We start from the raw sequence: 23,558 nt of genomic DNA on the forward strand, positions 1-23,558 counted from the left end.
TGCTTTGTTACTAAATAAAGGACAAGACGGCTCCCCAAAGGGTTTGGATCACCACCTGGTGTCTGGCTGCAATATTGCATATAATATCCGCCTCCTTGTTAGAAGATAGGACATGCATCAACTTAAAATTTCAAAGCACACGTTATTAATAAATATATTTCTCAGATTCACACTGGTTTGAGTTCAAGTGTTGATGTTTCTTGTAAATTTACTTTTAATCAGTTAGATGCTGGTGAAACGACGTGATTGGCCGAGCAAGTATATCATTAGCCACAAGAGGGCAGTCTGATCTGGGATAGTTTGGCTTCACTTCTGAAGTAGACGCATCATCCATCTTTGTTTACATGCTGTGGTCCGGACCAGAAGAATCACCCCAACAACAATGAACAAAACAAAGATAAAATTTATTTTATGGTCAGCTAAGAAAAATAAATATTTATTTAACATTTTTACAAATTTAACTTAATGCAAACAAACACTTCCCACCCCACACACACACAGATCTCACTAAAGCAGTTCTGTTTCAGTCGACTGTTTCTGTTACATCTTGTCACTAATATCGATGTAAACAATGAGTTGATGCAAGTCGCAGTTTCTGTTAAAATATTCACATTAATAAGACGGAGTGAAGTTTGTTGATAGATCATCAGGTCGTGTTTTAAAAACACATCGGCTGCCTCAAACAGGCGTAGTGAAGGTTGGACAGCTGAGATGTTCGATTAAAAAAAAAAAAAACCCTACTCCTATGGAGGGCTGAAATAGGACAGTGGTGTAAACAGACATCAACCCTTATGTGTGTGTTTCCATAAAACAGTGAGAGGGCTGAACTTTCTCACTTATAAAACATAGGATTTAAAAATAATTAAAAATATTTCCGTTGACTACCTCAAACTCAGTTGCAGTAGAGTTTCACCTAAAGCTTCCCTGCTCTTCTTGAAAAAGTTAACGTTTGCTTTGACAGCGTCTCTACGCCCCGTTGTCCAGGACAACGTTCCCATCTTTGTCTTTGATCCTGAGTCGTCCGGTGGGGTAGCAGGTTTCCTGTCTGCCGTCAGCATAGACCGTCTTCACGGTGCCGTCTGGATACTCCCTCCTCTTGTACTCGGCCGTGTGGATCTCTTTCTGACCTGTGTTGAAATGTATCTCCTTGGTGCCGTCCCTGAGAAAAACCATAATATGTACACACTGTTAGTGTTGATTCAAAACAAACTTATAACCTCAACCTGGATATGAGAACACAAAGATGGACGACATGACAGCTCCCAAAAGTCATCTCAACTGCCCCCTGGTGGCTGGCTGCAGTATAAATGCTTGAGTGACTGGAATGAGCTTCCTGTGTATTGTGTCATCACAATACACTGGGAGTCTCCCTACATGGCCTTGGCCCACACCCCACCTCATCCCCCCGCCCCCCCACACTCGTTAAGCCGGGTTTACGCCGCGCCATTCTCAAGCGCGCAGCCGCCTGGCTGTTCACACGGGACGAGCATTTCTCCGCGCTGGTCAGCCCCATAGACTGTATATATAAGGTCAGCCCGCGATTCTGCTTTCTCCACTTGTTGTTGTACCCGTTGAATGTCGGGGTTCGGGGTAAATGATGGTCTTCATAGCCCTTTTTATAGTAGCCAGGAGCCGTAGCTGTGGTTTTACTCACGGGTTGACCTGTATGATGGTCCCGTCCGTCAACGCGCTCTCCTCCCTTCCGTCTGGGAACAGGTTCTTGACCGTTTGGTCTGGGAAGGTGATTTCCTTACGACCATCTGGGAAATGCTTTTCTGGAGCACAAAAAAAACCAACAGATGATTCATAATGTACAATGCAGTGTGATCAGGACTAGGGATGTCACAAAACAAAACATTTTGTAATCGATACAGTTAGTATGAAATTTTCACGATTCTTGATACCCAATTCGATACCACGGCAAAAAACACCCTCAATAAATCCCATCCCAACATACAAAACACAAGTGGCTTCAAGTAATACAATAAAGTGATAGTAAATAATAAAAAGACTTAACATTATAAAACAGAACAGTGGCATGTAGGAAAATTTAGATGTCAGTTATCAGGTATAACTCAATGACTAAGAACCGCAGACGCAATATACTAACGCACGCGTTTGTAGACCTGAGAACGTTTTCCAACATGTAACCACTCCTGAAGTCCTATTTAATATGCAATTATGTTCAACTAAATTTAGACTGTACCATTTTCTTTATCTTTATTATTCTGAGAGTCAAATTGCCACAACAGCCACAACAGAAGGAAAAAAGTTTAGTCTTTATGACATGAACACATCTGCCAGCGTCTCTGCTCTCACCAGTCTGGTTGTTGGAGAAGTGCAGGACCTCCAGGCCGTCTGGGTACGTGATGTGAGTCGTCTGTGCGTCAGAGTAGTAGTAGATCTGATCACAAGGAGCAGTGGAGTCATTAGTGCTTATTGCATTAAGCTTAATGCTCAGAAGGTTTTCACCTGTGAGCTTTCAAAGAAACATCAACTGATTAGAAAGGTCCTGAGATCGACCCTCGACCCAGTGGAGGTGGTGGGAGAGAGGAGAATGAGCACTAATGATGGAATACCAGTCCCCACACCCTACAGGACACCATCACAGCACTGGGCACATTGAATTCCTGTGATGTAAAGTAAAAGTCTCACCACTCTCTGGTCGGCTGTGACCTGTTTGGTGTCTCCGTTGAAGAAGGTGACCTTCACCGCCAGTCCATCTGCTGAAACCTCCTTCTTGGTGCCGTTGGGGTAAACAAGGAGGCGATCACCACCTGCCAGCATCTGCTCTGTCTGGAGGAATCAGAACCAGAATTTAACATAAAAGAAAAACCTCAAAGAAAAACAGACACTTCCTTTTAAAAAAAGTAGCATCTCATCAATGTATTGAGAAACATTTCAGGGGTATACATTTGTAATTTAGCTCATGAGGGTATTTTGACCATTTGGAAATTACAGGACATGGTCTGCAATAGACACGGACATACCAGCAGCCTTTGATTTCAAATTAGAAAATTTCCTGAATGGACTCAGGTTCCCGTCAAGTAATGACTTTTCAGGATTTCACATTCCTGGCTCTTCCATTCTTCCATCTTCTTACCTTCCCATCAGGGTGTGTGATGACCTCCTGAGCTGCTTCTGCCTCTTCAGTCTTGTACTCTGGTACTTTTGGCTGAGAATCGCTTGTCTACAGAAAGAAGATAAAGGAACAAAAGCAATTACTGGACCTGGACATTGTGATCGACAGCAGCAGTATAGATTTGTTATACCAGAAAGAGAGCGACTGATGTCTCTTACCGGAAAAACGCTTTTCGGTTGTTCTGGGTTTGGTGGTTTGTCCTGGCTCTTGTTGGCAGCTGTTGACTTCTCCTCTGTTTTCCTGCCAGGCAGTGAGGAGGAGAAGGCACATGGTCCTGACGGCCTCCTCAGGCTGCTCTTCATCCCTACTGACAGTGACAATCCACACAAAACAGGGAAATTAAAAAAGGAATATTGACTATTCAATCATTAAATTAAATTATTTATCTTGTTGCCTGCAGGGGTCAGAGTTTCTGCAATAGCAAACAGAAATCTGCAATAAACACTGAGATAAAGGAAACCTGTACTAAATGACTTTTAGTGTTTACACAAACTTCATTAAACCAATTATCTCTCTGACTGGCTTTTCAGACCAATGCATCAACTGATGAAGTTATAAATCTGCCAAAACCTTTTTTTCGTGGTAGAAACTTCCTGTTAAATGTAAACTTACCCTGACTACTCTCTGCGGAGCTCCTTCGACCTGCTGCAGCGGTGCTTCTCTGTGGAGGAATGATGCTGCTTCCTCGAGAGTCAAGAGGACTCTGAAAGTAAAGAGAGAGAACTTATGATTTCAATGTGAGAAAAAAATCTGAGAGCACCTGCACAAATTTGGAAAATTGGTCAATCAAAGATTTGGGGACTATCTGAGAGAGCAGGTGTCTATTTGTGAATCTAATACTCATCATAGACTTTTATAGGCACTGCATTCTACAGAGAATGATTAAACCAATAACAAACAGTGTAAACGTGCTTACAGCAAATTTGACTCCTTTGGTAACAGTTGAAACAGGGTTTGCAGATATTCTCGGGCCGTCTTTAGTTTCGTTGTCCTTCTCTGCACTGACAGGGTTTTTATTCCAGGCACTGATACGAAGCTTTTCCAGCATATGGATCTTAAATTAAAACACAAAAGGATAAAAAATCAACACCACATGGCTGCAATTTTATAAAATTGGGATTTTAATGCACTGGGGTAAAAAGGGTCAGAGGTCAGGTGGGTACCTCGTCCCTGAGAGAACTGTTCTCCTGGCTGAGGGAGTCGATCTGCTGCCGCAGCCGGCTGTGTGTGGAGGCCCAGCGACTCTCCTTCCTCCTTAGCTCCTCCTGCACAGAGCTGAGCTGCTGCTTCAACACCTTGCAGGGAGGACAAGAGGACAGATTAAAGGGGTGTTCCAACTATTTTAAGAATGTACATACAACTTCTTTATGGGATTTCGAATAGGACAGGTATTCAAGGTTTAATATTTAAACTAAATATGGAATTTATCAACATGAGAACTAGTGATTTTCTGTGTAACCTGGATTTCCTCTCGTTCCTTCTTGTCAGGAATGGCTCTGGCAGCAGACACATGCTGCTCAAACAGTTTGCGCTCTTTCTGCAGTTTCTTGTTTTCCTCTTTCTTGTACTCGTCAAACTTGGCCGTTTCCTCCACTTTGGTCTGCTCGAACTCCAAACGTTCCCTCCTAAAAAGAAACAATGACAACGAAGTAGACATAAATCACACAAATCCATATTTCATCAAAATGTCCACCCCCAAAAAGTACACGATATAAGACAAAATCGGGTTGAATGTAAAAAGATTACTTCCAAAAGTATGATGAGATATTTATCATTCAGGATCTTCTAAAATAATGTGGACTTTATTAATAAAGACTTTTGTGCCACCAATTTTTGTAAAAAAGATTTTGTACAACAGAGGGTTTGAAGAAGTCAACTCAGAGTCATTGCATTTAAATAGTAAAAAATGCAGATGCCAGGATACATCACCTGAGGTTTTCCTGGTTTTTCTCGTTCTCCTGTCTGAGTTTGGTGAGGGCAGCATTCTCCCTTTTAAATCTCTCGATCTCCATCTCCAGCTCCACCAGTCTCTCCCTCAGCTGTCTCGACTGGACCTGCTGACCTGGGACACACATACACGCTAAAATTATCATATAGCAATTCAAAGTGCCAACATTCAGGTAAAGATCTGTAAACTTGAGCCAAATAATATGAAAAGTGTAACTGATACAGGCTATGATGTGTAAAACAGTTTCTCACCCGTCTCCTCCTCTGTTTTTTTGGGCTCAGGAGCCGCAGGAGGGGGAGGGGGGAGATTCTGGACCTTCGGCTTCAGCGAAGGAAACAACCTTGTCATGAGCTGGGAGGCAGGGGGAGTCGGAGGATCTGGCTGCTGATTGGCGGAACCGATGACTGTGCCCTTATCCAGCTCCACAACTTTGCTCGCTGCCACCTTCCTCAACAAAGTCCGAACTGGTGGGGAGACGCTATTGGCAGTTGCCTCAGGAACTGGACTGACTCCTCTACTCTCATTGGGAGTTTCAATGGTGTTGTTCCATGTGTCGTCATCATCAAACACGACTCTCTCCTGCTGCCAATCGTTGTCCTCTATCAGAGTGGACTCATCAGGATTGCTAAGGACACTGTCACTTTCCCCATCATCACCTTGTGTCACATCTGAAGCTCTACAACTGTCCTCGTCCTGATAGGACCACTTATCATATGGCGGGTTGGACTGTGCGGGGAAACAACAGGTGCTGGGAAACAAAGGTGGTTTCACCACCACTTCCTGGTCTTCAAATTCAGAGCCAACATTAGAGTTCTCCTGTTTGTCTTTTCTCCCAATGTCCTGTTCCTCGTAATCCTCTGTGCTCATTTTGTTCTTGATTGTATCATCTCTTGTCACAACTGCTTCTGGGGTCACAGAACTGCTTTTAACACCGCCGCCAACGCACCTCTGAAGTTCACCTCTAGGAGGAGACTTGATGGGAGTGGAGGAGAGCCGTCGCTGGTAGAGCCCCTGAGCCTGAGCGACCTGCAGATGCTGGTGCTGCTGGTCCATCTGAAGAACCTACAAATACAGAACAGAATCTTTTAAAATACATTAATTTGTGCATCTTTCTTTACCATATCCTAATCCTAACATTGTTGAAATCCCTGTATTCCAACAAAAACAATATACTTGTATGAGAACGTCCCTGACTTAGAACACAGCAATCATAAATAATTGAACAAAACACCTTCATGACAAAGGAAGAGTTGGACGAGAAGGACAGCTCATCAGCTGCCTGCTCCAGTAGCTCAAACTCTCCCAGCTCCATGTTTTCCAGCTGCCGATCAGACTCCCAGTGGTGGAGCTTCTCCTGGAATGACACATCAAACGAGTCGACCGGAACTCCTCCTGCTCCTCTTCCTGACCCCGTTCTTCCTTCTGCTGATTCCTCTTCTGATCCACAGCTTTTCTCTTTAGCTGTGTAATTTTCAGCCCTCCCTGGCCCTGCCAACATGCCCACCTGTTTGGTTACAGGGTTTGGCTGTGTGTTGTGAGGCCCGGGTCTCCTCCCAGTCTGAGCAGACAGACCCGCTGTCCTGTTATTCTGTTCCTTTACTTGCCCTGGTTGACACTGTTTGGTTTGTGTCAAGTCTGGGCCAGTCTGAATAGATTCTGATCCTTCAATATTCTGCCTTTGATAACTACCTAAAACCGTCCGTACAGTCTTATTTTCAGCTTTGATGTCCTGAGGTGGCAAACTGAAGCTTTTCAGTCGATTTTCCTTGTTTAGTATGGCGGTTTTACGCTGGACAGGAAGCCGCTGGATGCAATTTGTGCCACCCTTCTGAATAGCTGCAGGCTCAGAGTTGCTGCGCAAGATTACTCTGGCCTGGGGCTGTGGTTTAGAGTCTTTCTTCGTCTCCTTTTTTGGAAATGAGGCTTTGCGATTGTTGGTAAATCTAGAAAGCCCCTCGCCTCGCTTCAGAAAGGACCTCTTAGGATTGGCTTGTACAGCTTCAGCTCCATTTTGACTCTGTTAATGTGAGAAGACAAAATATGAATATAAAATAATTACTCTTTATAAGAAACGCTAATCGCTTAGGTGTCTAAACACCAAAATGCAGAGCTTATGAGATCATGTGTAGTATAAACCTAATGTATAACTTTATACATTTGTTAATTTTCACTAACAAACATGTTGTTTTGAAATATTCCGATGATTTGCAGTTTTGTAAAAAAAACATTTGTTGAGTTCTCTGACCTGTTGTTGCTGAGCAGACTTCAGCTTCTGATCCTCTAGTCTTAGTTGCTCTTCCAACAACTCCTCAAACGTCTGCTTTTGAACCCCGATGCCTGGTTTAATTGGTCTGGTGAGAAAAAACATACTGTACATATAAGGCACATGTGTGTACTGTCAAAAAGCGGTCAACATAAAAGCCACACCAAGTTGTTTCAGCTTCATGACTGGCTTCTGCTACTTTCTGCACCCTGAGTTATGTAAATTTCATCAGAGGGTGAACGTGAGGCTCCGAACAGTTATGCATATACCCTCCAACTGTATGGTCTGCACCAAGCAGACTCCATGCGGACTAGAAGTATAAATAAGAACAACTACGCCTCTGTGGTGTCTGCAGCTGTCGCACATGATGCTTAAGTTTATCTCTTAGTTTAATACTAGACATAGTTTTATAATTAAATATAGTATGTACCTGTCCTGTGAGATTTTATCTTCTTTTCTATCATGGTCGTCAGTCAATTCCACACCATTACTTGGGATTAATGTGTCATCATACTCCTGAAAATGGCTCGTAGCGTTTCTCTGTTCCTGGTCATCAGTGGAGTTCCCTGAGTCTGCAGGAAACACTTACTGTTAAAATTTCATATGCAAGGGAATTATTACAGATGTTAAAATCATGGGTAAACTTTTACTGGTTTATCTGCAAATGAAAGTAAAAAACTGAGCAACTTCCATTGTCAGCTTACAGTAAATTTAAAAAAAGAAGCTCTCTCACCCTCATTGTTGTCCACCTCCTCATGAATTTGAACTCTTGGTAGGCAATCCTGTCTCGCTGAGGGTGAGGGCTGTTGCTCCTTACGAAGGCCACATGTAGAGCCCGGTGGGATCCCAAAGCAGTTACTGTTGTGGCGGTATAGGCTCTCTCTAGGATGAGAGTCTGCCTGAAGGGAGTTCTCCTCTTCTTCTGCTCCTGATAGCTCTGAACTCTCGAAGTAATCTGTAAAGTACATTACAGTCACTTCACACTGGTTCAGTGAGGAGACAAGGAAAAATATATATATACCCCCCTCCCCAACTCGTATATTTTATAAATGAAATCAAACAAATTCTCACAGTTGCAGCTATTCTAATCATTTATCTTTCCTACCTCCTTCACAGTGCTCAGATCCATTCATCATTCCCAGCAACCTCTGCTGCTCTTCCTGGAGACGTAGCAACTCCTCTAACTGATGGGCCTTTAGCTGCTCCTGCATGTGTTGTTGCCATTTCCTCAACTGCGAAAACACAAAACAAAATTATTTTCAAATTAGTCATGTAGATAACACTGTTATGCTTATGATGAAGAGTGTCTTGGTGGTTTTGAGTAGATTTAAAAGACAAATTTAGACAAACACTCTTTTCCATACTTGTTTTCCAACATCTCTTTACATCTATTTGTGGCTGCCAACCACAGTGGTACAATGCACATACTGATAAATCAACATACAAGTTCTAACGGACTTTTATGGACACACTTTCATCATTACTTGAGCTCTTGCCGACATAAACAGTCTTACAAGAAAAAACACTATTAAAACTGAACTATTGGAGTAAACTGAACTAAACAACTATCAGTGTCATTAGGATATATCACAATATTGTATCTACTTAAATATGGGATAAAGATAAGTGGCAGAGTACATGTAGTGGGAAGAGGTGGCATGTACAGGTATTTTAGATAATAGTTTTGGTGTAATCTGATTCAGAATTACCAAAACTAGACAATAAGATATAATCTATATGATTGCAGTGACAGGAAATCAATCTTTGTCACAGCCAATATGTAGATGTCAACAATAGGAAGCCTCATATTCTGAAATGCAGTCATGATTTTACCTCTTCTAGCCTCATAATTAGGGGCACATCCTGTGATTCATCCAGACCCTCCACCTGTCCACTTGAATTTCTCCTGGGGACAGAGGAGAGACGGTTCCCCCGCCCGTCACTCCCAGTCCTTTCTTCTCCTCCTGGCGACAGTCCAAATCCATCCACACCCAGGCAGCTGCTGTCTGCCGATTCTGCCAGGGGGGCGAAGTCTGAGGCGAAGGAGTCGTCTGGCTTCATGGGTGAGGATCCCACGACAGGGGTGAGCCGCGGGGACCCGGCCAGGTCCGGGCTGGGGTTGATGATCACCCCGGCTCTGTTGCTGCTCGGCAACCACCGGGTAAGGAACTCTGCCTGGGAGTACCGGAGCCCGTCTGGAGATGACATGGTGACTGCGCTGCGTCAGGCAGGGCTCGCTAATCCGGGATTTGAACGACAGATTATGGTGACAGGTTGGGGGTTAATCACACCATGAATAAACAGACTCCAGACCATGAACACATCCAAGAAATCTATATTTGGAAACTGCTTTAGTGTGAAATAACATTAGCTATTAGCTAATTAGCTGTTAGCTTATGGTCTGGTTTCATGAACGTTTACACTACACGACAGGAGAGTGACCACTTTAAATGGATGCTTATTTGGTTAGTAACAAAAACACAACTATCTCGTCGTAAACTGTGAAAATATTATCAACATACATCTTAAAATACAGTTCAACGATGCTCTAAGTGAGTTTTAGCGTGCTAGCTTCGATGTCTTTAAAAGCCTCGGCGTCCTTGTTGCTACTTCGTTGTTGTTGTTGTCATTGGGAAAGAACGTTTTATTCCACACAATAAAAGTTGTTTTACACTTGTTAAGCGGTAAATAAATCCAGAACATTGCTAAAAGTGTCCAAACACGTCAAGTTTACCTGCAGCTCCGGAGAAAAACGGTTTTACTGCGTAGAAACCCTGCGTTTTAGAAATATGCCGGAGTGAAGTTTCAAAGGCTGCCGCCATGTCAACACGAAGCCCGCGAGAGTAGAGAAACAGACGCTGGTGCATCATGGGTAATGTAGTTAAATACATATATTTAAAATTGTACGATTCCAATTTTTTTTCTATACACAACAACAAAATTATACCAGATATTATACTCACTTTATCTCATCTATTATTATTATTATTATTATCTTCTTTTTTTATTTTTTATTATCCAATAACGTTTCTTGGAAAAAAAAGATATTTGAATCATATCCGGTTCAACAACGGTTCTCTAAAACATTTCACAATAAAAGTGATTGAGCGAAAAACATCTATCGTAGCGTTAAGCTTTATTTTATTTTAAACTTTGATTCATTTATAAACATCTATGTTATATCTTAATGTGTTATATTGTATATTGACCTTTACAGTTGAAGTAAGCAAGTTTTTGATTTGAAAGTTACCCTTTATTTTTCCTTGTACAGCGCGGATGTGCTTTCTCACGGTTGTGATTGGTCGATACGAGAAAACTGAATCTCACTTTTGAGAAGCTGAAACTGAAATTGAACGTGTCCGGACAATGGAAAAGATCCCGTGTAATGTTCACGGTAAGTCTCAATAAGTCAATGTCAGTTTTCATTTACGCTAAACAGAAGAAGGATAGCTATTTATGTGGAGTTTCCGGAAGTCGTAGCTATGTTTTATCCCCCGATAAGACACTTTCATGTACCTTTAGCTCAATAGAACCTCTTGCTAACTTGCTAATTTATATGATTCTCCTCTTTATCCTCATCCAGGTGGTTTGTGTATGTTAAAAACCGGCGTGAAAGATGGACCGAGCAAAGGAAAAAGCTTCTATGTCTGCGTTGATAAGCAAGGCTGTGACTTCAGTCAGGTGTCCAGGTATTCACTTCACCCCCGAGGGGACATGTTTCCTCTGTCACCCCTTAACACTGTGAGAAGGATTCAGAGAAGATGTTAAGGGGCGGTCTGTAAAAAAACATGGAGCTGAACCCACCACAGAACGGACAACTACGACTTCCTATGTCAAGATGACTCAGGGATAATTAAAGGTCCAGTGTGTAGGATTTAGGGGAAAGGGATCTATTGGCAGAAATTGAATATAAAATAATCCTTGTGATGTTTTCACTAGTGTGTTTCATCTAAGTTGTAAGAATTGTGTTTTCTTTACCCCAGAATGAGCCCTTTATATTTAAATACTTTATATTTACATCGGGAGCGGTTGTTTTTTTACTGTAGCCCAGACTGGACAAACTGTCACTACATTCTACGCACTGAACCTTTTAAGTGTGTCCAAAAGTGTAGTAGTTCAAAATAGAGTTAAATGGGACCACTGTCCTCCACGTATATATCGGACCCCTTATTAGATTGTTACCATTCTCTCTTTTTTTTTTTCTGACTCAAATGTCTTATTCTTTTGGGACACACTGATAATTATAAACACTGGGTCATAGAGTTGTTTACGTTAAAACTCTCTAGTACCTTCATGGTATGATAAATAAGCCATTTGGCAAATTCTTCTACATTTAAGATTAGGAAAACAACATTTTCACACAGATTCAAGTTGATGTTTTTGATCTGCATTATCATTATCTTATTCCCCCAGCATCTCGGCATCCCACTGCCTCCAGCATGAAGATTCAATGGTGGAGCTCCAAGCGCTCACCTACAGTCAGCAGCAGCAAAGCCACAGGTGTGTGCGCAGGTGGACAGTGTTATGGTCATAACATTAGCCTTGTCGGTTATTAATTATGCTAGTTCTTGCAATTAGGGCTGAGCGATAAAGCAACATCCACCTGAATGGCAATCGGTAGAGTGCAGTCCTCCGCCAAGGCCCTACAACCCTTTATGAAACCACATTTAAATGCACTTTCTATTTGGATCTGCAGCAAACTGCACACAGTCATACATTTCAGTAATCTAAACCTGCCTGATCTTTGACAAATCAATTAAACTGTTGAAAAACACCCTATCTCACAATCTTAGGAAGGAAAAAAAACTATATTGGATCTGCCTTCTGATCCGGATCAGCACCAAAATTGAATATGTCCTTAGCTTACTAACACTGTATCCTTCCATCAAGTTTCGTCCTAATCCAACCTGTTGTTGTTGTGTAATCTTGCTTACAAACATCCAAATGGACATGGGTGAAAAAATAAGCCCCTTGGCGGAGGAAATAAATTCCAAGAAAATTTTGAACATGGCGGTATCTGTTGGTCAGATTGGATCTTTGAGTTTTACGTTCATTCTGTTTTTTTCCAGGTTATTCTATCGGTGTGTTATAGGTAAAAAAGCAGGCCAGAGGTGGTGTGGAAGCGTACCTTGGACTGTGGTAAGACAGCACCTGTCATAGATTTCACTATGCGCATTCTTATTCATATACTGTGACTTAAATACCTTTTATCTTTTCTGTTGTGTTCCATCTTTGCAGCCAGACAAAGAAAAGAGAAGCCCTCTATCTGACATGCAGCTCCAGCCCTCCTGTCTGCCACCTGTCCGAAATCCCTTCAAGGCCCTTTCCAAGATGGACAAGGACTCAGAGTGGAGAGGGAGGGAGAAGGAAAGAGATAAGACAGACAGTGAGGCAAGTCACAAGGTTGAAGGAAGAGAAGGTTATCAGAAAGAAAGTGTGGAGAGTGTTGGGGCACGAGTGGAAGAAGAGGAGAGAAAGAAGATGGATTCCCCGGATACTTACCAAAGGAAACCGCTTCCACCAGGCATGAAGATAAAGAAAAGAGTTTCAGATGAGGAGAGAAACGGTCCCAAAGCTAACGATGTGGAACATATGACGGATAAGATTGAAAACAGGACTGAAGAGAACCAAACTATCCAGAGTAAAATGGAAAATACTATTTCCACCTCCAGGGTCACTGCTTTTCCTCCTGAGAAAACGAATAAAACCTCACAGGATACTGCCAAAAACTTGCCACTGCAACCAACTACAGATGTGGTGAAACAATCTGACTCTACGGTGAAAGAGAGCACTTCTAAATCTGCACCCAGCAGCAGAGACTCTTCTAACACCAGTACCCCCACAAATAACCAACCGACACAGTCCGAGTCCAGTCAAACCAAAAATCACCAAGATGATGACGATGATGATGTGGTGTTGGTGTCAGTGAAACCTCCCACTCCTGTCTCTGCTGTACAAAAAACCCTGACCAGCTTCTCGGGGTTTCAGCCAGCGTCTAAGGTCAAAGGTCAACATGAAGATCCCCAAAAGCTGCACAGTCTGCTCAGTGCTCAGCTTCAACAGAAAAAGGTGAGTGAAGGACCAACTGAGGAACACATGATTAGCTGTATTTGGTCCGACTTTGAAAGCTATAAATGTTGTGCCTGAGCAACTTCTTCAATGGATTCTTTTTTTTTTTTACCTATTCTTGTTACTTACATTTTTTCTAAAATCCGCTGATAATATCAACCATGCCGATGTGTCAGTTGGGCTTTAGAACATATCTGCCACAGGCCTGAGTCCTCTCTGCTGTAATCTGATGGAAACTGAGCACTATAGCAGCTACATGGAGAATATTTGTATTATTATTATCGTTATTATTATTATTATTATTTAATGATAATAGAGACATAATGAAATCTCAGAATATTAATGTTTAAAATGTGAGTTATTTAAGTCAACTAGTAAAAAATACAAGATATTTAGTTTTGCAGACCACAACTGCAGTTTGACTTTTTACCTTTAAATGACTTAAACAGAGGTTCACCTTTTTAATGTCCTATGTGTATTCATATTTATGTGTCTTTTCCGTCTGTCCTTACCCCTTTTTCCTCCTGACAAGGCCACTCTGTCTGTGGTGAATGTGGCGGCTCTGCCAGATAAAGGGGAGAGGTTGAAGACTCAGGTCAAGGAGCTGGAGGACACATTGGAGTCTCTGCGCCTCACTGCTGCTTCTCATCCAGGTAACTCACCCACTGCACAGGAGTGCAGAAGATTTCCCCCTATTCCTGTTACAGCACATTTTAATCACAAATTCTTCCACTCAGCCTCTCACCTCAGCTCCTAATTATTCAGGTTGTTGTTAGTCAGTAATCAGGACTTAAAAATGCATCAAACCCTGTTTTTAAATTTACAGCTTAAGAAAATCATGATTCAATTCGAACAAATTTTAAAGAATGAAATTTGAAAATTTCAGATCAATATATTATCAGTATGAATTAAAAAATGACGTGTATGCACTGTCTTTTACATGCAGCAGTACAGGTAAAAGAAGCTATGCAGAAACAACTTAAATCCACTTCACAGTGTGGAGAGCAGTCAACTTTAAAGTGTGCACACTAACATGGTACCTGCCATAATCACCTTTCTCCTAGAGACCGAGGGTGAACATCGCAGCAATGATGTGAGACCAGGTAGCAGTCAGTTCAACCCATTCAGTCGACAGGGGGGCACCATCCTGCTCCCTGCCCCTCCGGCTCCAGGCCCCTCTCTGCACCAAGCCTCCAGCAGTTCCCTGGGGCTCCAGCTGAGCCAGGGCTACACCCAGATGTACGCAGGTAGGCTGATCAAGAGTTTTTGTTGAGAAATATCAGTTAATAATTTTTGAAGCCAAGAAACTGAATTTGAATCTGAATTGTTGCAGCTCTCATTTTCACCTTTGTGTTGTATCTGTACTATTTTCCTCTACATTTATGTTAAGTAATTTCAATTTGTTCTTTACCATTCCTACTAATACCCTAATCCTCACTCCTTCTTGTTTCCAGCTAACCCGCAGGCTCAGGCCTTTTACGGCGGCAGGATGACCAATGACCGTCTGCTGGCGGTGAGAAACGCCACCAGCGAGGCCATCGACCACCTTCACAAATCCATGGAGTCCTGCCCCGACGCTGAGGCTGAAGTCCCAGACCCAAAGGGCATCAAGGTACTGCTATCCCCCGGGCTGCAGTCTGGTTTTTCACCAGTACTTCACATAGATGATCTAATACCACTAATTAGATATCAAGGAATGATGCATCACCCCTGTCTACATACCTGTGTACTTTTTGTTTCCAAAATCTGGTGGAAAGAAGAGTCAAGGCTTTGACAGCAGCATTGTCCACATACTTTTGTCCATACTGTATTTGTAATTATGAAAATATAATCATTGGTAGTATATAAATCGTTTTATGATTGGTCCTTTCTATTACTCTAATAACATTGTCCGCTTGTGATTGGCTGTTCAGGTGTCGCTCCTGGCTCACCAGAGGAGAGCTTTGGCCTGGCTGCTCTGGAGAGAAGGCCAGAATCCCTGTGGAGGAATTCTGGGTATGCTCACCATTTAATATTATTACCTTCACCATGGAGGTTAAGATCTCATTACATTTTGGCACTGATATGCACAAAGTGGTTTAAAATTACATTTTAAATTTTTATTTTATTTTATTGTTTTACATTTTAACCAGTTTTGTAGAGAATAATTCATGGGTCTTGATAATGTTTGGCCTCACTCTACCAAGTACCATTCCAGTTTTTATTGAAGAGGTTAAAATGAAGACTGTTACCACATCATGATGAAAACTGTGGGACAGAGATGGAATAATAAGTTGGTGTTACTTGTTCCTTTTCCCTTCTGAGTAAGAGATGACATATTTCTGTGGCAGTAGGTCAGTGAGGTGTGTTTGATGTCAGGGTCACAACAAAGACAACATATCACCAAAGTGCTTTGTCCACTTTATCAAGCAGTTGAATTATTCATTCCTTATCATTTCCTCCCTTTGTTTTTCTCGCTCCCCCTTTTTGGAATCAGCGGATGACATGGGTCTCGGAAAAACCCTGACCATGATTTCTCTCATACTTGCCAAGAAGATCAAGGCAAAAGAGGAAGAAGAAAAGAAGGAAGAGAAGAAACTGGAGAAATGGATCTCCAAAACTGGTAACGAGAACTCTTTCATTTGCTGAGGCAACATGAATTGTATATGTGTATTATTTAAATTAAGTAATACCTCTTATATTTTTTGCATTTGTTCATCATCCAGACTCCAGTCTTGTGGTTTCTAAAGGAACTCTGATCATCTGCCCTGCCTCTTTGATTCACCACTGGAAGAAGGAGATTGAGAGACATGTGAAGACGGGCAGGCTGAGTGTGTGTCTGTACCACGGTCCCAACAGAGAGAAAAGTGCCAAAGTGTGAGGGATCTCACACACACACACACACACACACACACACACACACCATCTTTGCAGTTGCATACATTTTCCTTTTTGACAGTTTAGTATCTTTAGCATTATGCCTGTCAATTATGAATTCAAATGTGGCAGCTGAAGGACACAACAAAATCCTATTCTGAGAACAATAACATGGTACACATTATTTTTATGGGAGCAAACTACATTTTGTGAAAGTCCCTGAAGGTCACATATTACCCCCACACATAACTTTTGTGGATGTGCACAGCCGATGCACCAATCCGGATACATCCTTCCAGTTCAAAAGATATTTAAAGTCAAACTGAGTTACGTGTTCTCTGTCCATCTCCTCAGGCTGGCAGACTACGATGTGGTGGTGACCACATACGGTTTGGTCTCTAAGGAGATTCCAGTCCAGAAGGAGGAGGCAGAAAAACCATCCAAGGATTCTGATGACGTGGTGAGTAATTATGATGTAAAGCCACAGTTCTGACTGCAGCTGTCCAACTTCAAAGCCATTTTGTTACCGATAATAATAATGCTGATAAAACTAAATCCTCAGACACATGTGTACTTCATCTTTTGAAATTTTTCCTCAGCCACTGCACTCGTCTCCTCTTCTGCGAGTGGCGTGGGCCCGTATGATACTTGATGAAGCCCACAACATCAAAAACCCCAAAGTGCAGACGTCCATGGCGGTGTGTCAGCTGAGGGCCAGCGCCCGCTGGGCAGTCACTGGTACACCCATCCAGAACAACCTGTTGGACATGTACTCACTGCTTAAGTAAGAAGAAAACACAGAGAACACAGATGTTTTAAAATGCCTTCTCAGTCAAAATGCTTTGTCTGCATGTTGGACACGTGCGGTTCTCTGCCGAGACTGCTTTGTTTAGATTCACATTTTTTTCATATTTATGAATGAAAGGGGGCCACAAAGCAGTGCTATATATTTGCCCCAACATCCTTTAAAATCAATCTTTATGGGAGACTCCTAGATATTTAACAATCAACAAAGACAGGAGCAAAATCATCTCATATTATTGGTTGTGCTTACATTATTCATGACCCTGGAGGTTCTTTGGAACTGCTAACATAATGGTATTGTCGCTGTGCTCAAGTGAGGTCAAGATGGGGAATTAAAATGAGACAGTATTCATTCACTGTCCTTTCCTCAGGTTTCTGCGTTGTTCTCCGTTTGACGAGTACAAACTCTGGAAAGCTCAGGTCGACAACGGCTCTAACAGAGGCAGAGAGAGGCTGAACATCCTGACGAGGACTCTGCTGCTCCGAAGAACCAAAAACCAGATGGACTCCAAAGGAAAACCTCTGGTAGACACATACACGCACACACAGAGACACACTGGACTTGTCTTTATACTTTATATACTGGACTTGGCTCATTGTAAAGGCCACAACAATGTTTTTGGTTTTAATGTCAGTATCTGATTGTCGTTGCCTGCAGAGCCCAACAGAAATAATCACCATGTCTGGCTGCAGGGGGCGCTATTAATCAGTAAAAGTTGCAATAAGATAAGACAAGATAATCTTTTATCAGACCTCTGATCAGTCTGGGGAAGTTAGTGAAGTTACAGCAGCGAGGGTATAGTAAGTAATAAGACAATGATAAATAATAATCATGAATAATGATTGTTTCAGGTGTCTCTTCCTGATCGGACCTGCAAGGTGCATCGACTCAAACTGTCTAAGGATGAGCAGGCGGTGTATGATGTGGTCTTTGCCCAATCCAGGTAGAACACCTACTTGCCTTGATTTCTAATTCATTATAAAAGTAACAAGAAAACATTTCCTCCTCCTCTGGATGTGTGTAAATACATAAAAAAAGAGCTGGAATGAGATTAAATCTTGTTGGATGCTGTGGATCGATCATTAAAAAAATGTTAGAATGTTAATTTCTTTCCTTTTTTTTTTTTTAGATCCACTCTGCAGAACTACCTGAAGAGACATGAAGGAAATGATGTGAACAAGGGGAACACGCCCACTTCAAATCCTTTTGACAAAGGTGAGAGATCTGCTGGTTGTTTTATAGTCCTCAACTGAACTGACTGAGTGTGTGATGAATACTGCCCCTGGTGACATGTGTGATTAAGAGCTGTTCAGAGCTGGTATTGACATCTGTCCTGAGTGACCGGATCACAACTGTACAGTGCAAAGTTCAGATTTGAACGCACACCGCTGTCTGTGGGTCTTCTATCTCCTGTTTCTAGTAGGATTATTTTAGTAAAAAAAGATAATGAACAAAACTCAATTCTGTGCTTCTTCTCATGGCAAAGCTGTCTGTTTAAAAATGTGCTTACATTTAGCATATTCAGGAGTTTTTACTTATCACAGCACATAATCATATAGGAAAAAAAAGTATATTACTAAAAAATCAACATAGAGAAATGAGAATTTTACATTGGAGCTGAAAACAAATCTATAAAACTGTGGCGATTCAAAACTACATGTGTATGTGGGGCCCCTCTCTCCAGTTGCCCAAGAGTTTGGCATGTCACAGCCTGAAGCTACTGTGCCGAGCTCCCGGCAGGCGTCCAGCACCATCCACATCCTGTCCCTGCTGCTGCGCCTGCGACAGTGCTGCTGTCATCTGTCCCTCCTGAAGAAGGTATGCGCTCATACACACAAACACACCAGGGTTTCAACAGGGTCTTAAAGATATCATTTGTATCAATTCTTCATTTCAATGTCTAAACATTACTAGACCTACGTTATATATTTTGTTGGCCTGTTTAGTTACCTTATCCAAAATGTTTCCAACAAAACCAGATATATCCTCATTTTTATTCAAGGTAACGTGACATTTAATTTTGTTTTTGCCTTTTATTTGCGTTCTATCCGGGTAAACATGGTTTTGCCCGTCTCTTCTGGGGCAAACAACGTATGACGAAGGAAAAAACACACTGCTAGCCAGACAACAACTCCCATGATCCCATGCTGCTTCATGACATCATCAAATGTCGTCTTAATCATGTTAATGCTCATTTAACAGTGCTTCTGTGGCACTTTAAGATGTGTTTGTTTTTGTTTTGTTCACTTTATCTTTGATTAATGGGAAGTGTAAGAAATTCTTTCCTTTTTTCACTTCCTCCCTCTGCTCAGACTCTCGACTCGGCGGAGCTGCAGGGTGACGGGATCGTCTTGTCTCTGGAGGAGCAGCTCAACGCTCTGTCACTCTCCTCGAACCCCTCGCCATCGGGCCCTGACCCCAAAGACACCGTGGCTCTTAATGGCACCCACTTCCCCTCGCAGCTGTTTGAGGACACCAGTGAGAGCACCAAGGTGGGTGACAGCTGTGCTCCTCAACCTCACATCACTATCATACTGAATGTGATCTGTGTGGGAGCTAAAATAATGATTATTTAAATGCATGTCCTGTGTTATTCTTTCTAATACACGAGTACCTGGAACTTGAATTTAGTACCATTTAGACCTCAGCTTGTTTTCCCGTATCGCTGCTGTTTTATAAAATTTTACTGTAACTACAAATTAACTTGTTCTTCAATCTCAATTTTCCAGATTGCTTCTATTGTCTCTGAGCTCGAGGCAATCAGGCAGAAGGGTGCTGATCAGAGAAGGTAGGAACAACTCTCAAGATCAACTCAGACTCATATCAGTCATATCTTTAATCTCTGTTTTCATTGACTTGTATCCTGCTCATTTCTGTCTATATTGAATCCTACCTCTTTAGTTGTAATCCACATGGTATCTTCTCCCCTCTTGTCATGTTTAGTGTCATCGTGTCCCAGTGGACCAGTATGCTGAGCATCGTAAAGGTTCATCTGCAGCAGATGGGCTTGAGATACGGCATCATCGACGGGTCTGTCAACCCCAAACGTCGCATGGACCTGGTGGAAGAATTCAACACAGACCCTAAGGGACCACAGGTGAATATCAATTAATACAGATATAAACACGACACAACAATCTAGTTTTTTTTATATTTTCTAATGCTTTGAAAAGTAATGAATCAGTTTACAAACATACAACGTTGATTTTCTCATTTGTGATTAAACTGTTTCAGTTTCACTGTCCGTCCATCTGTCTATAGATTCATATTTCTGGTTCTGTGCCCCAGGTGATGCTGATTTCTCTTTGTGCTGGAGGAGTTGGTCTCAACTTGATTGGAGGGAATCACCTCTTCCTCATGGACATGCACTGGTGAGACATCTGCTGCTCTGAAACCTCTACTCGTTGCTTTTCTTACATTCCACCTGAAAAGTGTGATATAAATAATACCTATCCTGAGAGTTATGATGATAAACATGCAGGTTGTTGAGGGTTTTACCAGTTTGATAGCACGACTTGGATGACTGAGAATCTTCATTGAAACAAAAATGTAATATCTTTTATGTGTTCACTATAACAATGGAGTCTTTAACCTCTGAACCCTGAATACTCTGACAGGAATCCAGCCTTGGAGGATCAGGCCTGTGACCGGATCTATAGAGTTGGACAAAGGAAAGATGTCACCATCCACAGGTAAATACAAAGAAGCAGTACTTTCAGTGTGCGTGGATCCTATTTTTATTTTTATATCATGTTTTATTGTTGCAAAACGACAGTATTGAGACAATCATAAACTAAGGCAAATTACAAAATTGAATACAACAACAATGTACAGTAAAAGTTGCATAAAACGAAGATCACTTCAAAATTGGTAGACAGGAGTGGAACAACAAATCCACATGCTCATTGATCAACGTTTCCTTAGGCCTGTTACTTAGACTGTAAATAAAAATGACCAGACACACAGACCCCGGGTCCCTAAGTGAAGCCAATGCGGAAGTGCCTGAAACCTGTATTCTCTCAAATAAGCAATCGTCTTTTGTTTCAGTCTCTAGTTTCAAGTCTTCTTCAATACAGCATGAGGTTAATTTTTTGAAAATTATGTTCCCATTTAGAGTCAAATAGATAAAATAGCACCATTGGGGCATCATTGAAGACTGTGTGATTTAGAGCTAGTACCGTCCAATGAGTGCAGGTGAAGGTGGACGTGCATTTTCCTCGTGCTCTCAGTCAGTCTCTACACCCGCTCTTCCAAATATGGTTACTTGTGGTTTTAAATAAACACAGATGGCACTGGACAAAATACCAAACTCAAGATTTCAAAATGGCAGCTCACAAACCAATGGGTTACGTCACGGTGGTTTGACACTTGGTTTATCTGGTGTATTATTATTTTGTGTTTGTTGGTTAAAAAATGCTTTTGTGTGAATTCGTTTTTTTGATAGGTTTGTGTGTGAAGATACAGTGGAGGAGAAGATTTCCACTCTGCAGGTGAAGAAGAAGGAGCTGGCCCAGAACGTGCTGTCGGGAACAGGAAGCACGTTCACCAAACTCTCCCTGGCTGATCTCAAAATCATTTTCGGTGTGTGAGGTATGAGAGAACTGAGGACGCTGTTCCACACTGTCAGACCTGCAGCTACCGCACCAGACTCCTGTTCACATATATCAAAAATTCAGGATAGAAATCTGATTTGAATTTTTTTTTAAATATATAATCTAATAAAATTCAGGTGATAATTTGCCTAAATCTAAAATACAAGTGAGTTTATTTTACACAGTTTAATGTCAGATTTCTTTGTGTTGTTTTTGACTGACCTCTCTCAGCTTGATCCAAAGCAGTGTTTATTCCTGCTTTACAAAACTTCATTGGGTTTAATTTGCCTTACCATTTTATTTCAATGTTTGAAATAATGTAAAGAGCTTTGAGTGGTCATCAAGACTAGAAAAGCGCTATATAAATACAAAACCATTTACCATTTTCTGTAAGTATTACACTATCATTTCAAAGCTGGGATTTAACTATATTTATTTTAACTGTTTCATTTGGCTTTAACTTGTCCTGAAACATCTTCATACTCTGTAACCTCACAGATGCTTTTCCTGCCCTGATCTTTTGTTCCCATTCATAATCGGTGACTTGATGAATATTTTACTTTTCATGAAGGTGTTTATAAAAGAGAAAATCTTGCTTATCTCAATAACATTCTCGATTACGAAACAGTTTCTTCTATCAGATACTGCTATGCTGATGTGGCTGTTTTGGTTTCTTAACACTACTGCTACAACTGCAAATACTTTTTACATGCATCTTGAAATATGGATTCTAAAGTCCTCATACAACTCCTATACACAACCACAGATGTGCATATTGTCAATGTGTGCAAAGGCCATAGACACTGGTTAGCAAGTCTTATTCTCCGTGTCTTTTGGTCTAGAATGATTCTGTGCAGCACTGCATTTATGTCCCATGCTACATTTAGTGTGACCAATACTTGAGGAATATTTCTAGATGTGTGTGTGTGTATACTGCTGTTTATTTTATTATGACACTGAAATGAGGACCCCCCCCTGTTAAAAGCTCATTTGATTTCAGGCAGCTCACTCATCAGAGGGAAGCAGTCCTTTCTCATGTCACTTGATTGAGTTTATTAACTTTATGTATATTTTCATATGGTGTTTTGCTTGGACATTGTGATGTAAATAAATTCAGGTCATAGAGATTAATGTGTGTGTGTGTGTGTGTGTATGCGCTTAACAAAGTTATTTGCATTGTGAATTAAAATGGTCTATTCATTAAAAATGTTAGGAAGATATCTGGGGATAAATCTTGATTGTATATTAGAGAAGTCATAAATATTGATTTCCTGATATCTGAATATGAGTGTGGTGTTTATTCAAAATATTTGTTCATGCTGTTTCCACATTGCAGCCACACATTAATAATGACATCTATCTTTATGAGGGGGAAACTGACATTATGTGTGCAAACAGAAAAACATGCATGAGAGCAACCCCTGCATTATACTTAATATCTATAAACATGTAATGTTTTCATCAGATTTCCTCCTTGACTTCTTGCTGCTCCACCATCTTTGCTTTGCTCGCTCTCAAACGTTTGCTGCGTCCAATCCAGAGGGAAGCCATACCTCCATGCTGCCTTTATTAAACATCGTAATTTTGACTTCCAACGTCCAAAGTAACGACAAAGAGTGATGAGTCAAAATGTTTGTAAACCTATGTATTCCTATCTGTATTTAGAGAAAAGTTAGAAAACGAATATAAATTATATATTAATGAAAATATATCATTGTTTGATATGTATATTTTATAATATAATGTTTGAGAAAACGTTTTTCTCTATTGAAAATTGCATCACACGTTTTAATAATTTTTTGATATTTTCTTTCTGTATTAGTAAGAGAACAAACAAACAAAAGGCAATAACAAAAAAACCGAGATATTTGTTGATGTTATGG

The 23,558-nt window shown here is 41.2% G+C and overlaps 2 protein-coding genes across 2 annotated transcripts; one reads left to right on the forward strand and one right to left on the reverse strand.

Annotated features, from left to right (window-relative positions):
- Positions 1 to 385: 385 nt before the first annotated feature.
- On the reverse strand, positions 386 to 10,194 carry cenpj (centromere protein J). Its single transcript, XM_035175412.2, has 19 exons — positions 10,088 to 10,194; positions 9,187 to 9,590; positions 8,459 to 8,585; positions 8,087 to 8,308; positions 7,784 to 7,925; positions 7,336 to 7,441; positions 6,322 to 7,107; positions 5,342 to 6,152; positions 5,072 to 5,204; positions 4,602 to 4,767; positions 4,306 to 4,437; positions 4,059 to 4,196; positions 3,755 to 3,845; positions 3,301 to 3,449; positions 3,104 to 3,190; positions 2,656 to 2,796; positions 2,320 to 2,404; positions 1,655 to 1,775; positions 386 to 1,159 (listed from the first exon to the last, which is right to left on the reverse strand). The coding sequence occupies exons 2-19, from the start codon at positions 9,559 to 9,561 to the stop codon at positions 967 to 969; spliced, it is 4,005 nt and encodes a 1,334-aa protein (XP_035031303.2). The 5' UTR covers positions 9,562 to 9,590; positions 10,088 to 10,194; the 3' UTR covers positions 386 to 966.
- A 411-nt stretch (positions 10,195 to 10,605) lies between these two features.
- On the forward strand, positions 10,606 to 23,141 carry ttf2 (transcription termination factor, RNA polymerase II). The gene is made up of 23 exons (XM_035175300.2): positions 10,606 to 10,747; positions 10,937 to 11,042; positions 11,767 to 11,853; positions 12,423 to 12,492; positions 12,592 to 13,422; positions 13,955 to 14,075; positions 14,487 to 14,669; positions 14,877 to 15,034; positions 15,336 to 15,417; positions 15,899 to 16,024; positions 16,128 to 16,278; positions 16,633 to 16,738; positions 16,878 to 17,062; positions 17,454 to 17,607; positions 17,935 to 18,026; positions 18,213 to 18,298; positions 18,768 to 18,901; positions 19,396 to 19,575; positions 19,813 to 19,871; positions 20,027 to 20,180; positions 20,372 to 20,454; positions 20,701 to 20,775; positions 21,528 to 23,141. Exons 1-23 carry the CDS (start codon positions 10,720 to 10,722, stop codon positions 21,670 to 21,672), a joined length of 3,396 nt encoding a protein of 1,131 aa, XP_035031191.1. The 5' UTR covers positions 10,606 to 10,719; the 3' UTR covers positions 21,673 to 23,141.
- The last annotated feature ends 417 nt before the right edge of the window (positions 23,142 to 23,558 follow it).

The sequence above is a fragment of the Hippoglossus stenolepis genome, chromosome 13 (genome assembly GCF_022539355.2).
Source record: "Hippoglossus stenolepis isolate QCI-W04-F060 chromosome 13, HSTE1.2, whole genome shotgun sequence".
In the NCBI taxonomy this organism is placed as follows: Eukaryota; Metazoa; Chordata; class Actinopteri; order Pleuronectiformes; family Pleuronectidae; genus Hippoglossus; species Hippoglossus stenolepis.